The sequence below is a fragment of the Phaethon lepturus genome, unplaced genomic scaffold, assembly GCF_000687285.1.
Source record: "Phaethon lepturus isolate BGI_N335 unplaced genomic scaffold, ASM68728v1 scaffold1194, whole genome shotgun sequence".
Taxonomy (NCBI): Eukaryota; Metazoa; Chordata; class Aves; order Phaethontiformes; family Phaethontidae; genus Phaethon; species Phaethon lepturus.
The window spans coordinates 1-26597 of record NW_010533735.1 but is presented as its reverse complement, the minus strand read 5'-3'; the positions used below and the strand labels follow the sequence as shown (position 1 = coordinate 26597).

Sequence of the window (26597 nt, the reverse complement as noted above, 5' to 3'; positions counted from 1 at the left end):
TTTCAATCAAATGACAGGCACTTTACCAGCAAAGAAACATCACGTAACTTAAGGATCTGCTTCAGCTGCTGTTCTTTTAAGAAAAACTTCCCCTCACATGTGGTTGACAGGCTATCTTAATCCTTGGTTTGTAGGTATAACCTTCCATCTTAGTTTGTAAAGCCAGCAAGCAGCTTTTGACCTGATTTCCCTTCTTTGTTGGAGGTAGGCGTTACAGTAACATGATATAGCAACTACGTTTTTAAAAACAAAATCCAAGGTCAGATGGCTGTCACCCAAGGTCAGAAAGAAAGAGATTCAAATGGTGCTTGACCACCAAGGAAGAAAACCTAAGGGTTAAATGTTCAAGTTACACAAACCTTGGCAAGAGGGATTTTATTGTTCTTGTGCTGTTTTCACAGGGAGCACCAAATATTTCTGTGTGAACTGAACTTCTTATATCTTTTAGAGCATGTTGCTAATATTTTTGCTAGAAAAATCAGTTATTTGGAGGCTTCAGCCACCCAAACTGGCAGTTTATCTTCAATGTGTCTCATTTCTTAGTCTGCAGACTGAACTCTAACACATGCAGTCAGACAGTGCAATAACACATAACAACCCAGCAAGGATCTCTTGAGGTCGCCAGAGAAAAAAAACTTTGCAAGAAGGTTGCCAAGAAATCAAGAACACCAGAAAACAAGAAGAAGCAGAGCTGAGTCTCATATTCTGGGCTATTTCACAAGTAGCCTAGCAAAGCAAGGTATTTGGACCCCAGGAGTCCACGCAAATAAAAATAGTTTACACAAGTACTCAAATGAAACTGAGCCTGCAAACAGATAACTAGGATCTTTGCTTGATCTTTGCAGGTGACATGCAACCTGTATAAGGAGGAGAGGCGGTTAAAATTTTGGTGACTAACTGAAGCCATTGGTTCTAGCAGCACAAGCTAGAAAACACTAGCCTGAAAACACCAAACAGTAGAAAGCGTCAGGAGCACGATAAACCAATGCAAGTTCCTACAAGCACTCTTTTATCAGAAGACAGTGAGCATGAAGCCTAAAATGAGTTGCTTTGGCCTGGGAAGAGGTAGGGCAAGATACAGTGATTCAGTGCTCTTCTTCCAGACACGGTCCCCACAGCTAAGCGGAAACACTTTGAATCCTACCGTCCTGTATGATGGATAGTCCCCCAGCAAACAGGATGGCTTGCCTGAGGCCAGGCAATCTGCGCCACTAAACGGGAGGCAATCTGTTGAACAGGGCGAGAACAAATAGATACAACGCTCTTGCTATGAAAAGGGGTGATTGAAAGAAGACATGAGAGAGGCCCATTAAATTTAACGTAGTGACTATTCATTATTCCTCACAGGATGGGAAGTAGGGGACACCGGTGGCACAAGGAAGCTCCAGGTTTAGAAGGAAAGAAAAGGAGATCCTTTGTCCCCGATGCACAGGGTGACACTGTGGAACTTGTCGCCCCATCATGGTGGGGTTGCCACCATGGTTCAAAAAGAGATCAGACCCATGGAAAGAGAATAATGCACAGTGGCCTGGACGTTTCACCCAAACTGGTGATTTTCAGAAGCTGAAAAAACAGGGAAAAGGGATCGTCTCTTGTTTTTTCTTTTTCCAAAGCATTCCCTGCTGCTTTTTGGTGGAGCATATAATTAAGGATACTGAGTTAGAAAATTCTTTCACACAACCCAATATGACAGGTTTTAAGTGTTTATGTCTACCTTATTTTACCTTTAGGACATAAAAAGGTGATAACAATTCTTCAGGATGATTATTTGAGAACAAATTTCAAGTGAATATTTACAAACTAAAACACCAATCTCATCACTTCTGTATACAGGTAGAAATTATCCTGAAAATCTAAATAACTATGAAACATTGCTGACTGGCTTGCATTACTTGCAAAGTCTAGTCTCAGGAATGTGCAATCATTGAGAATATAGGATAAGAAAAATGCAGTTAAGAATGTAAGGTCAGGGAAAGTGGTATATCTAGAAAGTAGCAGCCAATAAGAGGATAAAAAATACAAACTAACAAATATTTAACCATGTGCCATGAATAGCAAATCTCTTTCTGGCCCAACTAGTGATCAGTTTATGCAGTAACTGCTACTCCTTGCAATTTTAAAGTAGTTAATGTAACTACAAAAAACATCCCTGCGTGTGAGCTACCGCAGTGTGTCCAAAATGCAATTTGTAGACCAAGAAGCTTTTCCACTGTGTGATGAAGCTGATTCTTCCTCATTTTCAGAGCACAAATCAATGTACAATCCAGCTAAAATATTTTATTAAGCTTTTTTCTGTGTGGAAAGAGGTGCAATGGTGTTGTTTAAGCACAAATGGAAAGAGCGGTCTTAATGCCCATGTAGACAGAAGGGCAATGGAAAGCTTCCCTAACACCTCACTATGAGGAAAAGGACCCAGAATATTCAAGGTATAAAGAAAGATGTGGAATCCAGGACTATCCTCAGATTTTTACCTGGAGTTGGCTTCAGTTCTAGAAACAAAATGAAGAGTTCTTTTTTCATTATAGTGTAATGACCAGAAAAGATTAAGCATGTTATTTAAAAATGCAGTGTAACAAGCTATTTTGGGAATCTGCCAGTATCTAGTCTATGAACAAATTTGGTGCACTCAAAAGCTACAAAAGAGTGTTTTTACTCTCAGTCCATTCAGTTAATCAGAGCCCAGGAAGCACATATCTTAGAGGAAGACGAAGGAAGTAATATCTTTCCAACAGATCCTGACCTGTGTCTACATATTTTCAGGGTATTGTAAGAAGCTGCCCTTACAAAGCCAAATACTGACCTTTTAATCTCCCACAACTTCCCAGGAGGAAAAGAGCTTCTCTCTCTTTTAATAATGGTCAGAGCTGTCACTCTCGTCCCCGAAAGGAGCAAGCACAGCAAAAGAAACAAGCAAACACTCACCACTTACTAGGGGTTTCTTATATCTGAATTCTCTGTCCCTACAACCTCTCCATAAACAAATACCTCACAAGAAGTAGATAGAAGGAGCAGGTCTGGCAGGGTGTGATTTTGACTTACATATGCTGTGAAGCGTTGGGGTAGAGCTCTGAGAACTGCGGTGCCGAATCCTCGGGGCCATGGGGCGCAGCGTGGCTGATGACCATCATTATGGGTCTATGGGGATATATCCTCTTAGACATTCTGAAGTAATTAATGCTCTCATTAGTGATTAGGTCTGTGAAGTAGTCCTGGAACATACGATTAACACAAAGCAAAAGTTACAAAGTGCATGATTAATTAGATCACATACTATCATGTTATTATGTTATTTTCAAGTCCTCATTAAAGCTCAGATCAGGAAGTAAAAACATACCATCAAAGAGATGTATGATTCGAGGGCGCATAGGGGAGACTGAGCAGTAATTACTTTCTTAAGCAGGCGATGCCACATAAAATGAGTCAGCATTTTGCAAATCAGATACAACAGAAGGCATGAAGTAAATATGATTACCAGATTTTGTAATATAATGCTAAGTAACATTTAAAATGACAGACTATACTGACGAAGATACGTTTCTTGAATTGCACTGGTAAAACACTTTTGCAAGGTAATGGCTGCTAACTGCAAGAAAGCATTGACTCTTACGTTGGTTTTCTGCTCACATAAGCTTTTCTTGCGTGCTCTTTGTTCAGAGTATACTTCTGCATATGTACAAAGTCGGAGAAAGCTACAACGGGCAACAGATTGCAAAAATCTTTATCAAAGAAATTGCAAATGCGAATGCAGGGAGCAGTTGAATTCCTGCAGGCTCTGTTGGTTTAATTGTGCAACTTTAAGCAGTGCAGCTGCTGAGATTAAGGTTGTGACTCGCTAATAAACTGGCTTAACCCACAGCCAAGGTGGCAAATGGAAGCCTACAAGGGGAAGAGAGGAAATGGAACTAAGAAAAAAAGATGAAAACTTAAATTAAACCACCTGCCACCTCGGAGCATTCACTGTTGGCCTGGAGGTCTAGCGCGAGCTTCATTGAGAAAGTGCTGAGACAATGTTTGCGATTTCAAGCGCTTCCAGGCATGACTAATCATATGTTGTGGAGTCGAGGCCCCGAACAGCTGCAAAAGCAGAGCCTGAGGGACAAGGTCTGTGTCGCATGTCGGTGCTAGGACAAGCCAACCAGCTGTGACCTCCTCGCTTGCCGCTCCCTGTCCCCCCTGCCCCTTCCCCTCTCCCGCAGCGCGCTCGGAGCACCCGCGGTCGCCCTCACTGCCACAGTCCTTGCGGGGGTATGGAAGAGACAGCGAGCGACCTGTTGGTGTGCGAAGCGGGGAGTGAGCGCGAGGCACCGATGTTGTGATAACTTCTGGTTTTGTGGCCTGTTCAAGTGAAATGCCTGTATGACTGCTTTCCCAAAGCATCCACTCCCCTCCTATTTGCCTGTTTATTCTAGCTACATACCCAGGCTGTGTAAGGAATGTATAACTAACCAATATTCTTTATTTTCTTTCTATTTTACTCTGTATAAATATATAATCAGTATCATGTAATTTCTACGGGTGGGGAAATCAGAAACAGGCATTGTGAGCTTCCAATAAAATCTCATTACATGGGTCAGAAACCACAGCTGCAACATCTGTATCATCTTCCTTGAGCTACAGTCTGAGGAAATTCCAGATTGCTTTTTGCAGGCTGGAAAGTCTGCAATCTGCACTCCTAAGCCTTTCCGAGAAACTTCATGGTGGTGGGCAGGTCACCTTGGCATACTTTCCAAACTTTGTCAAGAGCACAGAACAAGCTCTGAAGTTTTCCAATGGCCCTGTCCTCGCGCTTATCTATTCTCATAGCCATATCTGGAGCCTGATACCACAGATGCGCAGCTTTTTTTTTGGTGTGCACTGTCTAATGGAAAACAGCATTAACTAATGTTTCTTATGTGGGTAATAACTGACAACACTCAGCTAACTTTAAAGATCAGTAGCGCAAGGGCCACAATTATATGGGAGAATGGCCTTTGTTTACAATTGGCATCTGCCACTGAACCGTCCCTTTCTAGCAGAGGGAGGGAGGGAGGGAGGAATCACCAGGCTGCACTGAAGAGCCCTTGGAAACTTTCTTCCATTGCGTGATTAATATTCTCACGCGGAAATTCATCTGCAATTGCTCTGGAGAGAAAATGACATCTCAATTTCTTAGTTGTAGTTGGTTAATTAAAATTTCTTAGTTGTAGTTGGTTAATTAATTAATTACCTGGTTAACTAGTTATCTGAAAGTGATTTTTATATGGATTAATGGTGCAACATTTATGTGTCTGGAAAATACCTTTGCATAATCAAATCCATGCTTCTCTTTGTTACCATTGCGAGAAATGGTGTAATTATAGAAGCGAGAGTTCTTCACTAATCCAACCCACTCTCTCCACCCAGGAGGGATGTAGCTGCCATTGTATTCATTGAGGTATTTCCCAAAAAAAGCTGTGAAGGTAAAAAAAAAAACAACACACACACACACATGAGGCTTTGCAATCCAAGTCTTTTAGTCTGAGTCAAAAGCATGCATGAATGAAGATAAAATGTGTTAGAATGAGTCAGAGTTGCTTTATCAAAAATGTTCCTTTTATACTTTAAAGGATTTTGAAATTAAAATAAGTTATTTCCAGATTTTTATGAGAGCAGAAAGCCTTTGTGACTTCAGGTTTTCTTCTTAATCTTTTGGAATCTCACGTGAAATATTTTGAGGTTTTTTTTTTTAGAATGAATATGTTTCTTTTGGTTTCCACTTGAAAATGTAATAAAAACTCAGTGCCCAGAGGAAACATCTAAGAAACACCTTGTGGTTTTAAGCAAGTCCTGTGATGTTTTAGAGCTCGTCTTCTGACTTTTGAAAGTTTAGGCTTGGCAACCTGGCTACATTTGCTGGTTTGATAAAAGGTCTGGGAAGTCCAGATCTTAGTCCTGCTGGGCCATGTTTGGGTAGAGCAAGAGGGAATGCCCACCCTGCTTTGCCACCACAGCTTCTCTACGGCAAAACTAATGAAGAGACAAAGATCAGCTACCTCTACCTGGCCTGCCAAACTGAGTGTATTTTTTTCCATTAGCTCCAGGTGACAAGTCAGAACCCACTCAGGCTGAAACTTTCAGCCTTTGCTGTCGGGCCCAGGAGGGTCTGCAGGTGGTCCTGCCAATTCCTCTGGAAAAAAAGTAAAAAGAAAAACAATCTCACCACGCAGCGGGCTCCCAGCTATCTGGGAGTTGTGAATCACTTGTGCCAAAGGTACACAGACAACCAAAAGCTGGCCAGCTGGCTTTGGGAGGGCGGATTGCCGCTGGCATGGCACCCTGGCAAATGCAGCCATGTTGCTTCTAGGGACAGATGAGTATGGAAGCTCTTTAGCTGCTTGTGTATGGTCTTTGGCCTGGATAAAAAAGTCAGTTTGGATGGCTCTGCTCTGCTTTTCCACTGCCTGGAAAGTGTGGAAATGGCCACACTTTGTGGCCATTTTGTGGTGTGGTGACAAAACACTTGACTGAGCCTGCGACTTGGGGTTTTAGGGATTTACTAGCTCCGGCTCAGTCCCAGCAAGTTGCTGGGGTAACTGAGTAACTTCATTGTTTGCATTTTTAATTTTCTTGAGGCTTACAAGCCCCTGTGCCAGCAGTTCTGCCGCCCATGTTCCCAGCAGTCAGCACAAAGGTACTCCCGGCGCTCATAGAACGAGACACCCCTGAAGAGGAGCGAAAGGCAGAGACCTCTCCCCTTGCAGGGACAGGGCTCCTCTGTGCAATAGCTGCCCACCTCACCGCACCCCTTCGTGGTGCGCAGCCCCTGCCCTCGCTGCCGGCCCCGGCTTGGCCAGCCAGGCCTGCCCGCGGAGAGCTGCTGCCCAGTGTCGCTTCCTCAGCTGGGCTTCGGGACACACGTCAAACCCCCGTACTTGTTTCCTCCTAGGAAGTGAAGTCACTTTGGAAAACCTCACATTCAACCTAGACACATTCAATCTAACCAAAAAAACACACTTGTGGAAAGGCTTAAACAATTCAGATCTGACTGATGTGGGCATGGTGAACTTCCTGGGAAAACTGGTGGAAAAATCAAAACGTTTGTAATTGAGACTTGTCTGAGGCAACATAAATATGGTGCAATCGAAACATATAACTGCCAAATGTCACTAAGCAGAGGTTACAGTCATATATGATGTTACTTTCCTATACCACATGGAATGTGATATATAAACAATTCCTACAGACACTAGACCAGGCTTCCAGCTCTTCCTCCCACAGCCACTAAGAAAGCAATGCAGCCTCTCTCCTTTTTTTCTCCTGAGGCCAACCAGAAGTCAAGAAGTTTGAGGTGAGGAGGGTGACTGTGGGGAGGGAATACGTGCCCAGCACTGTTGCCTCCCAGAATGGAAACCATACCTCTCCTCTAAGGCAGCCAAACAGTGTTAAACTCTCAGGGAGTCAGATGTCCAGGGAATGTGTAAGGGTAAAGGCTCAAATACTGTGGGAAGGTAAAGAGAAGTCAGTGAGAGACAACAGTGAAGAAAAGTATGTGAGAGTGATGTGACTGAGAGAGAGGAAGCATTACCGAGTCAAGCAAACCCAAGGACAGTCTGTGGTTACAAGGGAGATCTGAAGTCAGCCCTCCTGAATGCCATCCCAGATCCACCAGCAGCTACTGCGTGACCTTGAGGAACCTCCGCATGCTGAGCTCATCTGCAAAGGACTCTACTGCCAACATGCCTCCCACAAAGATCAGAGGCTTTCAAGCTGTGAAATGGAAGTTACGGCAATTTATCATGTAGGATGGTTTGATAGCCCCACCTATAATTAAGATTGACTAATACTGAGACCTGAACTCTGTTATTTACAGTCCTGCCAAACTTCAGTCATTAGTGATGATAGTTTCCATGCTATCTGACTCAGACTGCATTTTGCTCTATGGAACATTTTAGCCAAACAGTCCAGCAATTTCCAAGAAAAAGGCTGGGGAAAAATAAATGAGTTTGCCCATTTAAAAATAATTGGCAAGCTTTTCTCTAAGAAGCTCTAGTGTCTCTTGGTTTTGATGTATTGCCTTTGTAAATAACAGAGGTGGCTATGAAAATCTGTCTCAAAATGGACAGACTCTGAAAAACTGTAGCACACAGATGATCAGGAAAGGCTTACTAGAACTTCTCAGTTTAATGTTACCATAGGGTGTTCCTTTATGGACCTGAGAAAGTCCCCAGAGTTTCAGTTTTGGCACTAAAACAAAGAACAATCAGGTTCTTTCTCTCCTTCTCTCTTTGCTCTTTTGATATTCAGGCATTACCTGAGAGAAAGCCACCAGCATAAAATGCAGAGATGAAATGACCTGGGGCATAAGGACAAGAAAAGATAAACTGAACTTAGAAAAGGAGAGGGAGGCTTGGAGCTGGTGGGGGCCAATTCATCTTGGAATTTCCTTGCTTTAGATTACTTAATTTTCTAACTTTAATAATGTTTTGTTAGCTCCCCTTTGGCCCCCTGAACCCCATATTTCAGTGCATGTTATGAGACTTCAGATTGACAGCTTGAACCATTCACCTTTGTGTTGGCAATGATTTAGTATTTTATCATAAAAATAATCTCAGACCTGTCAAGTTTTAAGCAGCTCCTTGAGTGACAGTTTGCAGAAATAGATGTTTCCCCCTGTTGCAGAATAAAGCAGTTCCCCTGTCAAATGTATAGCAAAGCTCTGAATTCTAGTAGAAGCAGTGGTAGCCGTGATAATGGATCACATTTGCCAAATTGCTTTAACCAAGAGTGGTTTGTTGGTCAAAAGCTCAGGAGGATATGAGTAATTAGACAGATGAAGGGAAAAGCCAGGCTTTTACTGAAACACAAGAGTGTGGTCCCTTTGCTGTGGGGTTTTCTGAGTACCCCTGAGTATAGGTTAGGGCAAGTGAGTCAGAGCTGGAGCCCAGTGCCAGCAGTTAGTGTCTGGCACTTCACACTCTGAGTGAAGACAAGTGCCAGAGTGAAAAGAAAGCAAAGTAGTCTCCATGGGGCCAAATAATAATCAGCAAGTAATCACGATGGGTGTCCTAGTTGTTTTTTGTTAACCAGAGGATTGTGAACAATTAAAGCACTATGGAACATGTCACGGAACTGCCCAGGAGCTGACATTGTGATGTGCAAATGTCCTTGCTGGATCTTCACATGCTTGGCTTGTAGAATGAACCCACATCCTTAACTTATCTGTAGGCCAACACTTGCTGAATCACCCAAGTCTGAGTACTGACTGGGAATGCTTAGCTTTAGAAGCCATTTGCACTCAGCAGTTACAGGGCTTAGGAAGCCATTTCTGCTTATAATTAATAAAATGGAGATTATGACTCAATGGGTAAAAGCCTCATTAAAAAGTAATGCCATTTCAAGGGACATCTTTTCATTATTGCATGTAATGGCCCCCAAAGGGGTAACAGGAAAGATAAATGCCAATTTTTGCATTTTAATAAGACAGGTTTTATCTGCATTCTGGCAGTTTTGCTAACTGTTCCCAGGACACATTGTTACTTTTTAATCAGAATAATTGTATTCTGTGCAAGTATGTTCAATTAAGTTTATGCAAACAACAACACATGGCATGGTGAACAGCTATACAGACATCTATGTTTCTCGGAAGTGGGTGCAAAAAATACACGTTTGGTACCTAACAAGAATAGATGCCTTAATATAGGTTTTTGTTTTCCCTTTAGCAATTAGCTAATGAGTCCTGAAGTGGACCAAGAGATCCAGGGGGATTGCAATAAGTGCAAGACAACGAGAATTTGACCCAGGAGACCTATGGAGTTTGAAGCCAGGATATTTATAGCTGAAGGCGATTCAAATTCTCGTAATTCCCAGTACTTTTTTCCCCCAGTATTTTCTACAAGCATTTATGACTAATGTTTACAGTATTACACAATAGAATTAGTCCCCTAACTCCTGTCAGTATTAGTGGATTAACGTACAGGTGAACTGGGCTACATCTACTGGCGAGACACCTCTGCACTTCCACGGATCAAAGGACGTATATTATGTTCTACGCCCTCGTTATTTGTTGAGGTTTATGGGAATGTTTCCGATTTAAGACAAATGCAAACCTTTAAAAAGGCATATTGCAGTAGGGTTTAGTCACCGTGACCCAGACAAGAGCTTTAAGTAGACAACCCACTTCCTTTTACAAAGTCAGGAAACCATTTACAGGAGTTGCAAAGCACTGTTTATATGACATTTCAGGGCTGACACACAGTGATTCTGTGCTTCTGGGGACAGAGCCCAACAAAACTGCAACTTCCGGATTATTCCAGTAAATTCCTCCTTGTTTTCTTCCCATTATGCAAGTGATAGATTCAAACCCGAGAAGTTTGATTTTTTTCCTTCTATTGAAAAATTACAGAGGGTTAGTGTATCACGTCACTGAAGTGCAGAAAGCCAGGTCAGTACGCCAGCACTGCCTAGGAAACGAAATAAGCACTGTCCCAAAAATGCGGTGAGGAAACTGAGGCACTGAGAGGTTAAGCTTTAGCTAGACCTAAGTCATGCAGGAAACCTGTGGCATTGCCAAGAATATTATTCAGATTTCGCAGTTCCCAGTCTTGTAACTTAACCGCAGTAGAAAACCTCAGGTTTTCTGCTTTTTCTCCAGATTTGTGGGTCTTTCCCAGTTGTTGCCAGGTTTACCATTGTAACCAAAAAGAAAATCAAAGATTTTATAACTCAGCAGTTGCAAAAGGCATTAGCCTATAACTCGATACAGCAATCAGCCTGTGTGATGTCTTTAACAAAGCCTGTATTATAGGCCAAGCTGGTAGCACTTTCCAGTATTGATGTTGTCTGACACTTCTCATTATAAGACCCTGTTTTCAGTTGCTTATAACTTTCTTATACTTGGACTGAAATTTTCCACACTGGATGTCTGCCTCAGGCTGAATTTTTTGAAACTTCTTAGCCCAAACAGTAGCCATCTTTGAGAACTGCAGTAATGGAAAAGGAATTATGTTTAACATCTGAAAAAAATTATGCGAGCTTTCATTTGATAGCACTTCCATGCTCTGCGTTGAGAGCATGCACTCTGCCAAAGACATGATGGACTCTCTCTGTCAAGGAGGCATCTTTCATTAACCTGGTGAAAATCTGTCCAAAGTTTGCTCAGTTTTGAAAAGAGCCTTGAAGTTTGCCTGTGCTGGGGATCTGGGCACCTTGGGACTTTATTCCCAAGGGGAGTGGTGTCATGTGGGAGAAAGTTGATTGAAATGCAGGGGGAGGGAGGTGACCAGATGAGGACAAGCTGTTTGGGGAACAACAGGCGATCCAGCAAAGGAGCTGAGAGAGGGGGGAAAGCAGTGGGGGCTTGGGAGCGCGGGACTGGCAAGGTCAACCAAGAAACTGGACAGTGAGTGCAGAAAGGAGGGAGAAACCGACTGACAAGGCGAAGGGAGTTGGAGAAGCAGATTTGCTGAGCAGGTTTGGAAAGGAGATCGCTAACGCTAAGTGGTGGGAACAGGACGTGTCTGTCAAGGACTGACTGGATGCCGGGAGGGGAGGGAGGATGGGAACAACATGAGGACAGACAGGCTGAGGGACAAGGCTCAGGGCAGAAAATGAGGTGAGGTCTGGCAGGGACAGAAAACTGGGATGAGAAAACTGAAGAATGGGGATTGCTCTGCCTAATGCGGTAGGATGAAGGGAGCCAGAAGCGCAGAAGAATGTACACTTTTGGACAGTGAGGGGGACACAACAACGCCTGGAAAGGACTCCTGAGTCTCAGTGGTGCCTTACTTTCATCAGACACCTGAAAACCTATAGCTGCCCCTCCCCAGTCCCCATATATGTGAGAAAAAGCCACTCAGTAACTCGGTAAGAAAGCAGTAGAGTTTTACAGATCTGAAACCTCCATCCTTGCTGATGCAGATGCCAGCATAATGCTTCTTGATAGAACTGGTGTATTTTTTTAAACCAAGGAAATTTAACCCTACAAAAAGTGGTATGTTATTAAGTAGTTAAAGACTACCATTCAGCTACATGAACAAGAGATTAAATAGTTGCACAGACAATATTCTACCCAGATTTTCCTAAATGAAGCACTTGAATGCATAACTTTACTAAAAATCTTTTAGTGTACAGGTTTCTGTGCAACATTTAATAGCACAGAATTCTGTTTTAAGCATAAGTAGGCAGACATACTGTGGTTTTTCATGGACAGAAAAAAAAAAGTTTCACTTCACATGATACCATAGAATAGAAAATCCTTCATGTTATCCTTTGTGGCCTTTTCCCTCTTCTACATGTCACTTTTTGTGGACTATTTTAATATATTCAGCATATTTCACTTTTATTTATACATTTCCTAGTTTGACTGAAAGTGCAATTTTATTCTGAAAAGTGAGGCATATTTTTAATTATTTAAAAAATTTACAAGTGAAATTATGTTTGATGCTCCCTGTCCTTTTTCATACCAATTCAGAATGAACCTGAAAGCTTAACGCGCTCTCTCTTTCTCTTTCTTTATTTTCACTTCAGAAATATTCTGAAAACCAGGACTCATTCCCTGCTCACTCATTCCCATCCCTGTGTCTTATTCTGTCACCCCCTCTGTTTTGAAAGGGTGCATGAGGCAGGATACAAATTAGGTCACTGAAACGATGCAGATTAAAAATAGCATGTGCTGGCAGTGAATTGTACTGTAAGGCTGTGAACAGGAAACTCACTGGCTTTGCCTCCAGAGGAAACGTATTGTCTGCCCACACCTTCAGGAGGCATAACTTTTGCTCCCTTTATGAAAGATTAACTTGTCCCCGTGTGTCAGAAGGGAATGGTGCACAGATTTAAATACTCCTTAGCTTTCAGTCTCCTGACATCTTGGCATTTTAGTAATTCTTTGGTCACTACACTAACAAATGTGCCCATAAGTGACAGATATCAACTGACACGCATCAGAAGCTGATGTGAACTGTTAAGCATATTAACTAGATGTCAAGCAAGTGACCATTTCTGTTCATCACTACACATAAGTCTGTGACCAATGTGAAAACATGCCAGATGACAGTGACATCTTGATGTCCAGTCACTTCTTAAGTTTTGAGTTCTACATATGCAAGCATTTGCATGCATGAAACCTGAATGTTACTCTGACCGGTTGATACTTCTAGGCAAGAAATAAAATATTGGGAAATACATCTTCCCAAAGACAATTCTAAAAAAATGTAAGCAAATAATTGGCTAATTTGGTGTCCTCTGTCCTTTCAGGTAGGATTCCATAAGAGGAGAGCCTGGTCTTGAGTTTGGCATGTTGCTGTGAGGCTGTCAGCGGTTGCTGAGCCAGGGCAGATTCCTGTTCTCTCCTGCACAGTTACGCTGGCTGTGAAGGGCTAAGAGGAGCGAGGATTAGAAGGTAGCAATTCTACAAGGCATCACTAAGCAGAGAGGGCTCTGAAAGCATATGTGTCTTAAGCCAGGGTGAGAATTTTAAACGTACATTTCTCTTCATATTTGCAAAGAGATGAAACTTCAGCTGGTAAAAATGTAAAATCCTGCAGAATACAAAGTGTGACACACTATTTAACAATAAAATTATTATTATATTTATGTCTCCCAGATACTGGCTGTGCTGCTGTCATGACTGTCTTCTAAAATACTAAGATAATGCTCGACTACTGCTTAGTTATTAAGATGCAGCACAATCCTCCTTTCCTACGGGGGGAAGCCAAGGCTGAGGTGGTGCACGCCTGGAGTTTTCCTTTGTGTTGGTGTAGGTGAATGGCAGTGTGAACTGACAACACCGACGGGCACATCTGAGAGGCAAGGCTCTGTGCTGCAGGGCTGGGACAGAACACGAGAAGGTAAAGAAAATAAGAGACCTCAACAGTACTGCAGGGAGGACTGAAAGAACAGCAAATAACTAGCCAATACTTTGGAAAGCACAAAGCAAAACCTCTAACTCCTGCATCTAATAATCTTATAAATAATATTTCTGAATCTAAATAGCTGAAGGGATGTCTACTGACATTAAAAACTACAAGATGAAAGAAAACTTCTCAAGCTTTTTTTTGTAATCACAATCAAAGTGATTACAGAGCGACCCTTTTTCTTCCCCAATATGAGCAGCCGGAGCCTATGTAATTAAAACAAATGTCTCTTCTCACTGAAGAACTCCAGAGTTGATCACATGTGATCAACTGAGGTTTTAGTTAAGGCTGTGGCAGGTTTAGACAGCACACACTTTATAGATGTTGGGAACGATCACTCCCCTGGCCCCTTATTCCCACTGGCTTATATAATAATTTGACCTTGTGCAAAAGTGAGGGTCAAATCCTCATCATTTTGAATGGAGAACCATGTTGGAGGTATTGCACATTGTCTCATCTGGACGGGGGCTCCCTGGAGTCCCTTATCAGGACTGCCACCAAACTGTGAGTGGCCTTGGGTCACTCACTTCTCTTTCTCTGCCTCAGTTTCCCACTGAGGAAGATACTGATTTCCTCTCAAAACACAGAGAAATGCATAGGGTAAATACCCACAGTGTCTGCAATATCAGCACAGCGTCACGACTAGCCTATGTGGTATGCAGTCACTCTCTCTCCCCAGTTCCCTCTTTTCCACTCCCAATTATTCTTGACTCCCAGGTATTTTTGAGTAATTACAATTTTACTAAACTCTCTAGCTGTGAAGTGTAGATTATTAGTTGGTTAGTGGACTTTTGATGAGTTTTTAATGAGGCAACACTGTCCTTGAAAAATGTATTATAAGCTCTGCTGTTAATTAAGCTGCCACTTCAAAAATAATTGTGGGGTAATTAGAAGGTAGGCTCATCTTAGAAAAAGTAAATGGATAAATTCTTTAAGGTCATATTATTATAGGGTCAAACAATGTACCTTGGTCAGAATCAGGGTTTTGTACAAGTATTTTCATTTGTTTCCATTTCCTTTTTCTCCTTCCTGTCCTTTGTTAAAACTCAACTGCCCTAAGAGTTTTAGGGCTAGTGCTCTCTCTGTCTGCCTTTGGAGGGCTTTTTTCCATTTTCCTTTTCTTTTGACACCTTTTTCCTTTCCATTTAATAGGGCCAAGTCTGCATTTAGTAGACATCTCCACACGCCTTCATAATACATGGCAGTACAGAAGATATACCCAAAGCAGAGTGTTTACCCTCAGACGGGCAGAAAGGGCTAGTGACAGAGCTGTCCAGTTTATGCATGGGGCATTCACTTGTGCAAGTATTAGGATTATAAATCAAGTATTAGTATTATAAATCAATAAAATACCAAATTTTTTAGGAACAGGAAAGCCAGGTCCCACATGAAGCAGCCATCAACCAAGCATAAAGGATTTCTGAGACATAAGCCATAAGACAAAGCTTATATTTTAGGGCAAATTCAGCACCTTTTCTAGCAGTTATTGTCAATTCTCTCTCCCCTCTTTTTCTCCTCCAAAGCCTTGATGCTGACCCTTATTCAGGTTTAGCAGCACTGTACTCAGATGGCAACTTCACTGAAACCAGCTTAATAGAGACTGAAGTACTATTCAGCGCATGTGTCAGAGCCAACACCAGGTCCAAAGAAGTTAAATATTTATCTGCTTTTGCTTTTTAAACAGGATGTAGAAGCTCTCCAGAACTATAGATACAGAGAGATGGAAGAAAAAAGAGCAAGCTGTGTGGTGAAGAAAAGATGGCAAACAGGCAGATAAATTTAAGGCATTGGATATAGCAGCATTAAGAGAATTAGGACAAGCAGACAGCATGGAGACATTCGCCTGCTATGTGTTTTGAAAGCGATTCGTTCTTGTGCTTAAGTCGCTGATAGAAACAAATTTTTTTGCTGCCCATTACATTGTACGGAACGCAGTTGGCACTGAGATCTGTGCCTCGTTGGTCCTGTAAAGGGGAGTCTTTGTAGTCGAACGACATTTCTGGACAAATTGCACCCTGATGACCTCGCACAACTCCTGTACCTTGCGAAAGGGAAGTCAGTCTGGAGCCTAACGTGTCTACAGATTGAATCTTAGGGGATAGGTGATGCAGAAATGAATCAGGTTTTACATCAAGCAGAAGCACAGACGAGAGGAATAAGAAGAGTTCTTTGTAGACAGGAAAGGGATCTCCTGACTACGGAAAACCACCAGGAATTTACAAGAAAACTGTCAAATCTTATTGGTGCACAGCAGAACAATCCTTCTTAAAGGCATGTTTCTATTCATTTTCAGAAAATGCAAATGAAATATCGCCCCATGGCAAAGTTTAAATTATACCATTCACCTTGTTTCACTCCCATGACAGGCACTTCGCTCCTGTGAGGTCCTTGGCACCAGTCCCTAGCCTGGCCCTGACATCTTCTTCCATAACTGTTAGCAGCTGCCCGCAAGCAGGCCATAATACTGACCATAATCACGGCTGGAACTGCCAGTTCAGACCCACAATGCCACTAAAATGCACCTCTTTTGCACTAGGTGTAACTGCCCAACAGCTTATTTCCCACCTGGGACATCCAAACGTGAAAATATGCCGCTCCATTACAAGTGAGTTTCTTGACGTGGCTGTTAGCTGCGGGTCTACTGTTAGCGGGCAGTACTCCCCTCCCTCTCCATAACACGAAACCTCTGCTCTGTAAACCTAATTTGGGACAATAGTCGCTTCATTTTAGGCAGCGATTTGAGACCCACTGAATATCTGTCATCTTCACTTTAAACAAAGAACTGCTACTGGTTTGTCTCTTACCTGTTCTATACCCAGTGTTATTAAGATATACGGCGAAGGTACGTGGCTCGTGAGTAGCCTGCCATGAGGGAGAAGAGCAGTTTTCGTTGTTGGTGTATATGTTGTGGTTGTGCACATACTTCCCGGTCAGCATGGAGGACCGCGATGGGCAGCACATCGGGGTGGTTACAAATGCATTGATAAAAGATGCCCCTCCATTCTCCATAATCCTTCTGGTTTTATTCATCACTTGTAAGGACCCTGCAACAAGAGGTACTGATCATCACCGTGCTGCAAAAAATAGTTAGAATATATTGGCTGTTACTATGCCGTTGAAAGTAAAGTATCGGTGATTAGCTTGCCTTTGGAGATCAGTCTGTACTACTCCGTAGCTTAGGTAATTTTAGGAGAAAACATAAGATTTTTATTATATCACCAAAAATATTTTTCAGGACTCCAGAAATACATTTTTCTCAGGCTTCAAAACAAAATTAAAATACAGGCTAATCTAGAAATACAATGTTAAAGCTTTAGAGCCGTATCAAATTTATAGATCAATAGTTCTTCAAACACTGCTGTAGGAAAACAGCGTGTTACACAGACATTAGTCAATGTTCCAGTAAAATATGTAAAATTCTGAGATTACTAATAATCTGTTACAATTCTTTCCATTTTATCAGATTGTCAGAAAGAGAGGAGAGAGAGAGGATGAAGGTAAGGGAGGGAGTGAGAGATAAAGGAGGAGAGACACTTCAGTAATAATTTTTCTAGAGGAAAGTTTCCCTTGATCAGCATGCCAGGCTCCAATACTGAAGCACTATGCTCAAAATCAGCTTTTAGCAATTAATCTGTATGCAAAAATATTGGCAAAATTCAGCACCTTTCTCAAGAAACTGTATTGATCCAGTTTAAAGAACAAAGACATTTTTTGCATCCTTCAAAACATCTTCATGAAAAACAAGGTGAGACAGGCAGAGCTTGCAGATTTCAGACTGCAGAAAGATTGAGCAGCTCAAAATTTGCTCTCTCTGTTATCCAGAAGGGCAGAGACTGAAGGGTCAGGGTGAACCGTGGATATGGCAGTATGCATCCAGGAAACGTGTTTGTGGATTGTAATACTTGCACAATTTTGATGATAAGAAGGGGTTTCTGGAATTCTACTTTCTTTTTTTCCTTTGTTTTTACAATTCATTTTGCAGAGTTGACAGCAGTGGGCTTAAATTTAAATGCATTGATTCCATTGATACAATAAGAGTTTTTCTTTGTGGCTTTGTTTGGGTCACTTGAAAACCAAATTAAAAAAAATAAATATTTTAATCATGAAAGACATGTCTGTAAAACCACAAAACTGCCAAGGAGGCTCAACTCTAGGTGTAAGCAGTAAAATCTTACAGATTATTTTACTAGTTAAAGTTAAGCATGCTCTGTTTTGTTTTGAGGCTAAGGAGTCAGGGCTGACTATGAAATATTTTGCATCAAAATTGTTTGATTAAAAAAAGGAAGAGGCAGATAGCTCCTCAGCATTTCCTGGTGCAGTGCCAACGCCTGTATCTTTAAGGATACATTTAACACCCTGCATATAAGTCACCATCATTTTGGACTCTTCCTCTTTCACAGTCCCTCTTTTCTAAATGCAGAGCGTCTGCATTCATGCTTTCCTGAACAGACAAAACCCATGTGTTTAGAGATATAGAGAAGTAGGAGAGTAACTGAGAGGTCGCTGAACACAAAAGGTCTCCATTTGCATGAGTGGGAGCATTTCACTGAGCTGTTGAGTAAAAGTCAAATGGGAGATCATCCTCACTCTACATGTCTCTATCTCAGACCCCAGGCTGGCTTTTTCTTATCAGTTTTTGTTCTGGGGTTTTTTTTTGGCCATAGATCTCCCATTTTTGAAATGTCACAGTTTATTACTGAGAGCTCAGCTGTAAAGTGCTTGTAGGTCCTCGGATGGAAAGGGCGCTGGTCAGGTACGCTAATGCACGGTAACAGCAGCAGAGCTGATGTGCACTTTCATGCCTCTATGCATTATAAATGAGCAGCTGTTAGAGCGCTTCCTCATTCCTCTGCTTGGTCAGCCCTCTGCTCTTGCAAACCTGCTGTTTATGAGTAAGTTTTTCCTCCAGGTATGCACTTACTGACACTGGTAATAGATTTAGCCCCTCTGGAAATTCTGGAATAGGCACTTCAAAGCAGGTGAGACTTCCTCATTTGGAAAACAAAACATAAGTGGGAGATAAAACTTGCTGATATAAGTTATAATCTTTGCTGTCTGTAGCTCTCTTCACAGCTCGTGCTCTTTACCATCTGGCCCACAGTCTTCAGGGCACACGTACTCAGGCGCGGTCTGACAGCAGGATGCTCGCGCTCTACGTGACCAGTTGCGGAGCACCTGAGGGGAACCAGATACACTTTGGACACAGACACTAGCAAGTTTTGTCAGGCGAGAAATTCGGTGTCATCTCTCAGTCTATTCGTATGTATCAAGAAATAATTTTGGTAATGAAGGTTTTATCACAAGTCTTAAAGTTGCTGTGGATTTTCATCCAGGTGTAACACAGGTGGACATCTCTACAAAGGGATGACTAGAGCCACCTTGTCTTTATTTGGGTTATAAGCAAGGCCCCAGGAAGGTGATGGACTTTCTCAGATCTCAGCACATATCCCCATTTTTTCAGCTCGTGTTGTTAAGTGCTTTGAAATTTCTAGTGAAGATGGAAAGCAAATCAGGAAAAAAGCCTGGTATAATGTGTCTAGATGATCCTGTGATCTGCAGTACTCAGTGGATGGTTTATATGGACTTCACTGGGTGGTGCACCAGGCTGTAAACAGGGGTACAGAAAAAAGTAATTGTCTCAAATGGATTTTTCCCACTTTTTTTTTTTTAAACCTTTTCCCACTTCTCTGACATCTCAAAGGGCTCTGGGTTAGAAACACTGGAACTACCAACGTAGTCATTAGTCCTGACTCCTTTCTGACATTATACAAGCTATTATTCATGGTAAGGATTACAAGAATGATTTGAGGGTCATGGTTTGAGGTACTGATGTGTGCAAGTGATAGAGAAGCTGGAGGACAGGGGGAAAGACTAAAGAGTGAGCAAAAAATTGGAAATACCTGCATTCATGCCTGAACGGACTAAAGACCTGACCTCAGTGGGAGCTGGGGCCACTGTCTTGAAGAGCAGCAGTACGTTGTCTGCAGGTGGGCAGCAGTTCTGGGCAGTTCTGGGTTCTGGTGCTTCGCCTTGAGCAAGATGCCCATTTGCCTCAGTGTTGGGCAGTTATTTTTCTACCCTCAGGATCTCGGTTGGAAAAAGAAAGTGCACTGAGGCACAATTTAACCAGTCATTTCCCAGCTTCTGAGCCCAAGTACTTGCTGAGTTTCTTCAAGAGCTGTGGGCCAGGCTGCTTCATACTGCTTAAGTTGCCCATCCACCAGCTGATGCTTCCTCTGTGCCACATTCCTCCCAGCATAGATAGGAATTGACTGGGGTTGTGGAGCAATTTCTGGGTTTTATCTGATAAGTTGCATGAAACAGCAGCTCTGTTGAACTTCTTTGCATTCAGAATGCCAAACTCAAGGGGATGGTGCGGATCGATATGAAGATGGGCATACTTCTATGCTTTGAGCACTAACTAAATGCGAGCTCTCTGCTTCTTGCAAATTTTACTTTGGATAACTCCCCTGTATATCATTTGCACTCAGGCAGCTGGATATTTTGGTTCAATGCTTATACATGCTCTAGAGGCAAATCCTTCCTGACTGAAGTCTATAAAGTACCTTATATGCTTTTATATTCAAGCATTCATTTAGAAAAGCTTTTAGAAATGTTCATGCTGGGAATACAATAGCAAATAATCCATATTGAGAGACTTTCAGTCTTGTGATTTTTGGATAGCCATGCCTAAGATTTATTCTGTTTGTGGCAGAAAGTGTTACTTCCCACTGACTGTTCTGAAACTTCAGATTTTTCTCAGGAATCACTGAAGGGCGAGGGGATAATCCACACATGGAAAAGAGTATGGTTTTACTTTTCAAATAAGCAGAATGATTTATTAGCAGAAGTGTGAATAATACAGTACAGTAAGCCTTGGGGCTGAATCCTGTTTCCTGTGAAATGATCTATGAAAAGGGGAAACCTGTATCTTCATCCGATGCAGTGGGGATGCGTACACATCCAGGCTATTGCTCAAAGCTTGCTAATAGGAGCCAGAGCATCCTGTGAACATCCAGAGCAGCTTTCAAAGAGAGGAGCTCCACAATATGAAGAAAGTGGCTTGCCACACCCTTCCTCCTCTTTCACCACTTGCAAACCCCCTCACAAGACTGAAGACAGCAGGTCAGTAACGTTGTTCAGAGGCATGTGTCTGCTGACCTACCTTCCCCAGTGCCCTGGAGAAAGTAGGCTCTTTCTAACCACAAAATGGTCTTGACCCTTTTAACGAAATTTTCAGAACGACTCTATCGAGAAGGAATGCATTCCTAATGTAATAGCTGTATTTTAGGCCAAAAATAGAGCCAGAAATAGCCATTCATTACACAGCATGGCTAAACAGAGCAGATGTCTGAAAGAGCGAGAAAGAAAAAAGATAAGATGTGCTCAGATCTAAAGGCCTGGTCTTGGAGCTCTGCTGCATAAAAGCACTAACTCTCAGTCACAAAAGACAGTTTATTAATTATGTTCTCAAAACCATGAAGGACTGTGAAAATTATTATTGCATCATGACAAATACAAAAATGCCAGCAACTAAAGGATTGCTTTTACATCTAGACCACTTTTTATCTACAACTTTCTGGCTGAAAGTGTGTGATTTTAGAACAAATGAACTATTTTGTTATAAGTTTTCTGAAATCAAGTATTTTGATTTTTCATTGTCATATGGCATTTTGTTTAGAAATTCAGTCTACTTTTATTAAAAATATGTCTTTCATTAAAAACCACTAAGAATGCAAGATTTCATTTCAAATCAATTTGCCATTTTTTCACCTTTTTGATCTTACCTGCCACCCCCAAAACGGAAATATTTGCTTGGGGGTAACTTAAAATGATCCTCTTTCTCTCCTTGATTTTTCAATTTGGGCAGTGAACCAAAAAAATCAGTTATATGCATAACTACCATTAATATCTTTCTAACTTACTTAATGGAAAACATTCAAAGGCCTCCTGGAACATCATCCAAGTGTTTTAACTTTTTCCACCTTAAGAAAAATATGTGAAAATCACTTCTGGCTGGTATGTCCAGGTTGTGCTCAAATATTCAGCATACTTGTGAAAGCAAAACTATCCTATTTTTCTACACACAACATAGTTTTAAAGCAGATGAATTTTAGACATTTTAATAATTCGTAGAAATATTAAGCTTATGTCCTGAAACCAGACCAGTTTGTCTATGTGCATAAACATGTCAGGTGACATACATGTATGTGACAAATACGTGGAGAATATAGATACTCACCTGTACAACACTGAGGGAAAGGTTAGCCTCATAAGGCTCAAATTTTTAAATGCTACAGAAAGTCACAAAGTGAAAAAGGGCTCTCGACGCAAGTCTTTCACCTGTATGTCCTTGCATGTGTTATTAAATCATTTTATGGTGGTGATTAAAACCTTCCATGGTGGATTTTGCTAAGCATCTATTTCCTGTAATTAAACGTGATGAATGCTATTCAATAATATCTGTTAACTAATTTTCCAAACTTGTCCCACATTCTGATATTGTTCCAGGACCGGTACCTTCTCTGAATTTAAAGTACTTTCTGCTCAGCAGAAATTACTGAAAGACATGTGACAAAATGAAGTAGCAAATAACAATAGTTTCTCACCTAGCTCCACGTCTTGATCATCTGTGAGTACAAGGATGATATTTGGTCTGATATTTTTTCGCTCCTGCTGCACACGTCCTCTGAACCTCGGGGACTTGACGGTGGAACAGTGACTTGTTAGCAGTTCAATACTGAGCACTGCCAAGATGAGTGCAAACCAAGAGGACTTCATAGTAGTTCCAGTATTTCAATGAAAAGACAGATCCAGAAGTGCCCGAGCTCTAGTTTTCAAGACCTGCAGGAAGGAAAAGAAATTCTGTTCAAGCAATAAATAAACTCCCAGTCACACAGTGAAAGGATGACACTTAGGGTAGTCAAGCCTGACACATACCATTTAACATGATTATAAGCCATACTGTTGAATAAGAGCTTTATTCTGTCATTTTCTAAGAATAAACTCGGTCATTATGCAACTACGCTTTCTCAAATAATTTTTGTTTGAAGCCATGCCACTGCCTGCATTTTGTACAGGCATGACTTCTGGTATACTCCGCACAGTGCTCCTTCTCCTACACCCCACACTTCTTTTTATGCAGCTTGTTCCTTACATTCAGTACCTGGGTGCAGTAAGAAATCGCTGGGATGCAGACGTGTTCAGAACATCTGTAGGAGGAGCCCTGTAAGAAGGAGAAAGCAGAAGCTTGTCAGTCAAAGACCTCAGTGCTGTGGCTGTGCTTCAAAGTCCCCAGAACTGTTTGTTACAGCTTCTTTCTCTCCTGAAAGAAAAGAGTTGGAAAAATTTGCATTCCTCTCAGGTCCCCTGCTTAATTTAATACCACACCTATGCAGCAGTTAGATGGCACCGTGGCTGCTAAAGGACATAAATATCACGTCCTCAAATGCAGGTGCTTTTCCAACAGTTATAGTCAGCCTGAGATTCTGAGAATAAGGGTTAATTCCAATGTATGGCACCTGGCAAGCAATAAAGCTATTTTAGGTTAACTCACCTGCACGAGTGACTAAACCCTTACAAAGCAGAGGGCAGAGCATGGCTGTCATTTGCAATCTGCATTCGATCACTACGTGAAAAGTCATCTTCCCACTGACAAGAAAGCTCGTATTAAGTGACAGTCCAGATGATCTTACCCAGCATTGTGAAAGAGCGTAACTGTCCCTCAATCAATCAACGACAGACCCGAGTGCCTCATCGATAATGCACAGTACCTTTGGCACAGCCTTGTCCTCGATACTCCGCTTCCAGACTCGGCTCAGTACGTTACCAGAACCCCCTCTCCATGCCTGTCAGTCAACAACTTTGCTTTTGTAAGACCTGATGCAAGCACAGAGGCTTGGCTTTGCTGCAGCAGATTTAAACCTGTGACTGAAAATGACTGACTGGCCTGGGGAGCGATGGGTAGCCACTTACACCTTAGCATTTTTGGCATATACTGACTGAAGCTCCACAAAACCATCCTGTTACACAAAGGAAGGGAGACGATATCTAGGGGCAAAAAGGAAGGTGTGGAAAGAAACCGCGGAGTCATGCCTGCTCCCTCCAGGGTACTGACCTGCCACGTACATTCCTTCTGTTTTTATTTTGGGACTATGGATAAAACACGGTGACACTGGTCAATAAAAAGCCCCCACAAAACCACCCCAGCCCAAGAACTTTCAAGAGGTCTGCCCAAGGGGGAGCCTGCCTGGGAACTGGGGTGCACATTATATAATTAGGCTGGAGGAGATCTGTGCACCCACACCTAAGACTTCATATTCAGACATGCAACATTAACTACAAACAGATTAATAAGCAGAAATAGTTTAATGGGAGCAACATAGAAGACAAAAAGAGCCCCATCACTCACCTAAAAATGCGTTAATAGGAAGGTGTTCTAAAATTCGGGGAAAGAAGCCACAGGAGAGGGAGGGGATGGGACTTGGTGCTGGACTGCTAGAAAAAGGATCGTGTTCTTGTTTTCGCATACACCTTTTATTTTAAGCTTCGCAAGCTAAACAGTTTCATGCTCCTCACTCTGGCAGGCTGTAATTACACCAGAAGAGTGTGAACGTCTTTAAAAGGAAAATCCAAGTGTCTGTTGCGGAGAAATCCTGTCTTTCATTGTCTCTGCACCAACAGACAGAGTCCAGCCTCTGACTAACATTAGAGCACTGCAAAGCCAATACAGGGGATTGGCATTTAACGTTAAATGCCATTTCGGTGATTATACAACATTCAGATAAGTAAACTGGAAGTCTGTAATTAGCCTGGACTGACTTTTAAAAAAACTTCTATTTCCATGTATTTGTTCTAAGTCACAGAAAAGTTGACAAAAGCCCCAAAGACCAGGGTTACCGGAGAAGTCAGCCTTCTGACAGACGACAGACACCACATGCTTTTGGTGCAAAAGCAGAAATACAATTTCTCTAAATGTCTGATCTTTAAATAGCAAAACTTTGACTCACCTCACAAAGCATGAAAGGCTACGTGAAGTGAGACTCAATGTTTAGTTTCTTACCTCAGTTGTACCGTACAGCAAACTTTTTCAGACAATGTTGACCCAGAAAGCGCAGTCATCCTGACGGCACTGAGCAAACATTGGCACCAGCGTGTTTGAATAATCCCCTAGAGTACGAAACTGCAAGTTCCTGACAATTACACCTCAGTGCTAATAAAATCTACACTAATCCAAATGAACATTAACAAGTATTCTTCATTTCATCCTCTTTGAGCTATACTGGTTTTAAGAAATCCTTCTGCTTTAGCAAGTTGGGGCCACCTTAGGCAAGTCTTTTCTAGGAAAAAGAGCACGAAGGGTTTCTTTTCCAACTCTAATTTTTCCCCCTTGATGGATAAAGGAAAATATCAGGACTGATCTACACATATAAAATTAATTATCCGAGTTTCACTGAATGGTTCTTGCACGAGAGCACAGTAATGCCACCTTTTGTTGCTCATAACTATTTCAGTTTTGCATGTGGCATATCTTGATTATAAGGTGATCTTTGACAACTTGCCCTCTTACAGCCTGTTTCCCAGATCTAGAAGGAAATGAAGAAAACTGTCAAAATACAGGCTTGATAGGGAAGACAAGGCTGCAGTGTTTGTGTTGGATACTGGCTGGTAGTCCACAAGTGCCCCTACAGAAACTGTAATTTGTCTTGAGAAATAGATGAAAATAGGCAAAATTCTACAAGGGACCTTTTCAAATTCACATGGGGAAGTAAACTTAATTTTTTTTGTGCAATGTTTAGAAATCAAGACAGTACTATAAAATGTTTTTCTCTAGCCAAGTAAACAAGTGCTCATCATAACATCTATATATGCTATTTGGAAAATTGAAATTATATTTTTCCTATAGAACATACCTATGACAACTGAAACATAGTCAGTAATAAATGAAACCAGAGAAATCCAAAGAAACTATTTTTCCTCATCTGGATGAAATTTTTTCTTTTAGTCATTCTTTTTTTTTTTTTTTCAGTGGAGCACAAATTCATGGTTTGTACTCACTTTTCATGGGATAAAATTTGAAAACTCGGTTCTTCAGTCAGTTCTGTGCTGCTAGTATTATAACAGGCAGTTCAAGAACTTGTTGGCATGGAGAATTAATTACCCGTGAAACTTGAATTACATTGGCAGGGCACTGCAAAGAAGGGCTACAGTGCCACTTCATGTGATGTGGCACAAAAACTAGGAAGATTTTATTTCTATGTCTCTTAAGAGAATACCTTTCAGTGACTAGGAAGAAAAGCAAAAGGCAGAATAATATCTTTTGAAACTATGCATAGATTTTATATTAATTTTGTCCAAGAAGTGTTTAAGATTTTTCAGTACATTGGCTGAAAGGACTTAATTTGGAGCACAATAAAAAACCAGCCAGTTTCAAAAAAAGAGCGTTTTCCCTTTGAAAATCCACTTTGTTTTCATGTCCACATTTTTTACTATGTTCACTTGAAGTGCCATTTTGTGTTTGGCCAATAAAAATTTGTCCAGAATCATACAGTTTGTTTATGAAACAGGGCACTGAGTATCCACAAGTATACTCCATTATAAGCTTTAAAGGTGTATGACTTCCTTATATTTAATATTCTAACAAATGTAGCTTCCGCATATCCTTGCATAGGGCCTCTGGCTTACATGAACAGATTTCTTTCTTGTTGGTAAACCTGAAATCAAATGTGG

The 26597-nt window shown here is 41.5% G+C and overlaps 1 protein-coding gene across 1 annotated transcript in view; it reads right to left on the bottom strand.

The window, feature by feature from the left end:
* The window catches only part of SULF1 (sulfatase 1), a 63715-nt gene extending 40520 nt beyond the window's left edge, over positions 1-23195 (bottom strand). Inside the window, exons 1-5 of the mRNA XM_010285276.1 lie at positions 23035-23195; positions 22478-22712; positions 16673-16912; positions 5279-5430; positions 3040-3209 (exon numbers count right to left, since the gene is read on the bottom strand). Of these exons, the coding sequence (XP_010283578.1) occupies positions 3040-3209; positions 5279-5430; positions 16673-16912; positions 22478-22649 (734 nt within the window). The 5' untranslated portion in view covers positions 22650-22712; positions 23035-23195. The remainder of the gene's footprint in view (positions 1-3039; positions 3210-5278; positions 5431-16672; positions 16913-22477; positions 22713-23034) is intronic.
* Between the last annotated feature and the right edge of the window lie 3402 nt (positions 23196-26597).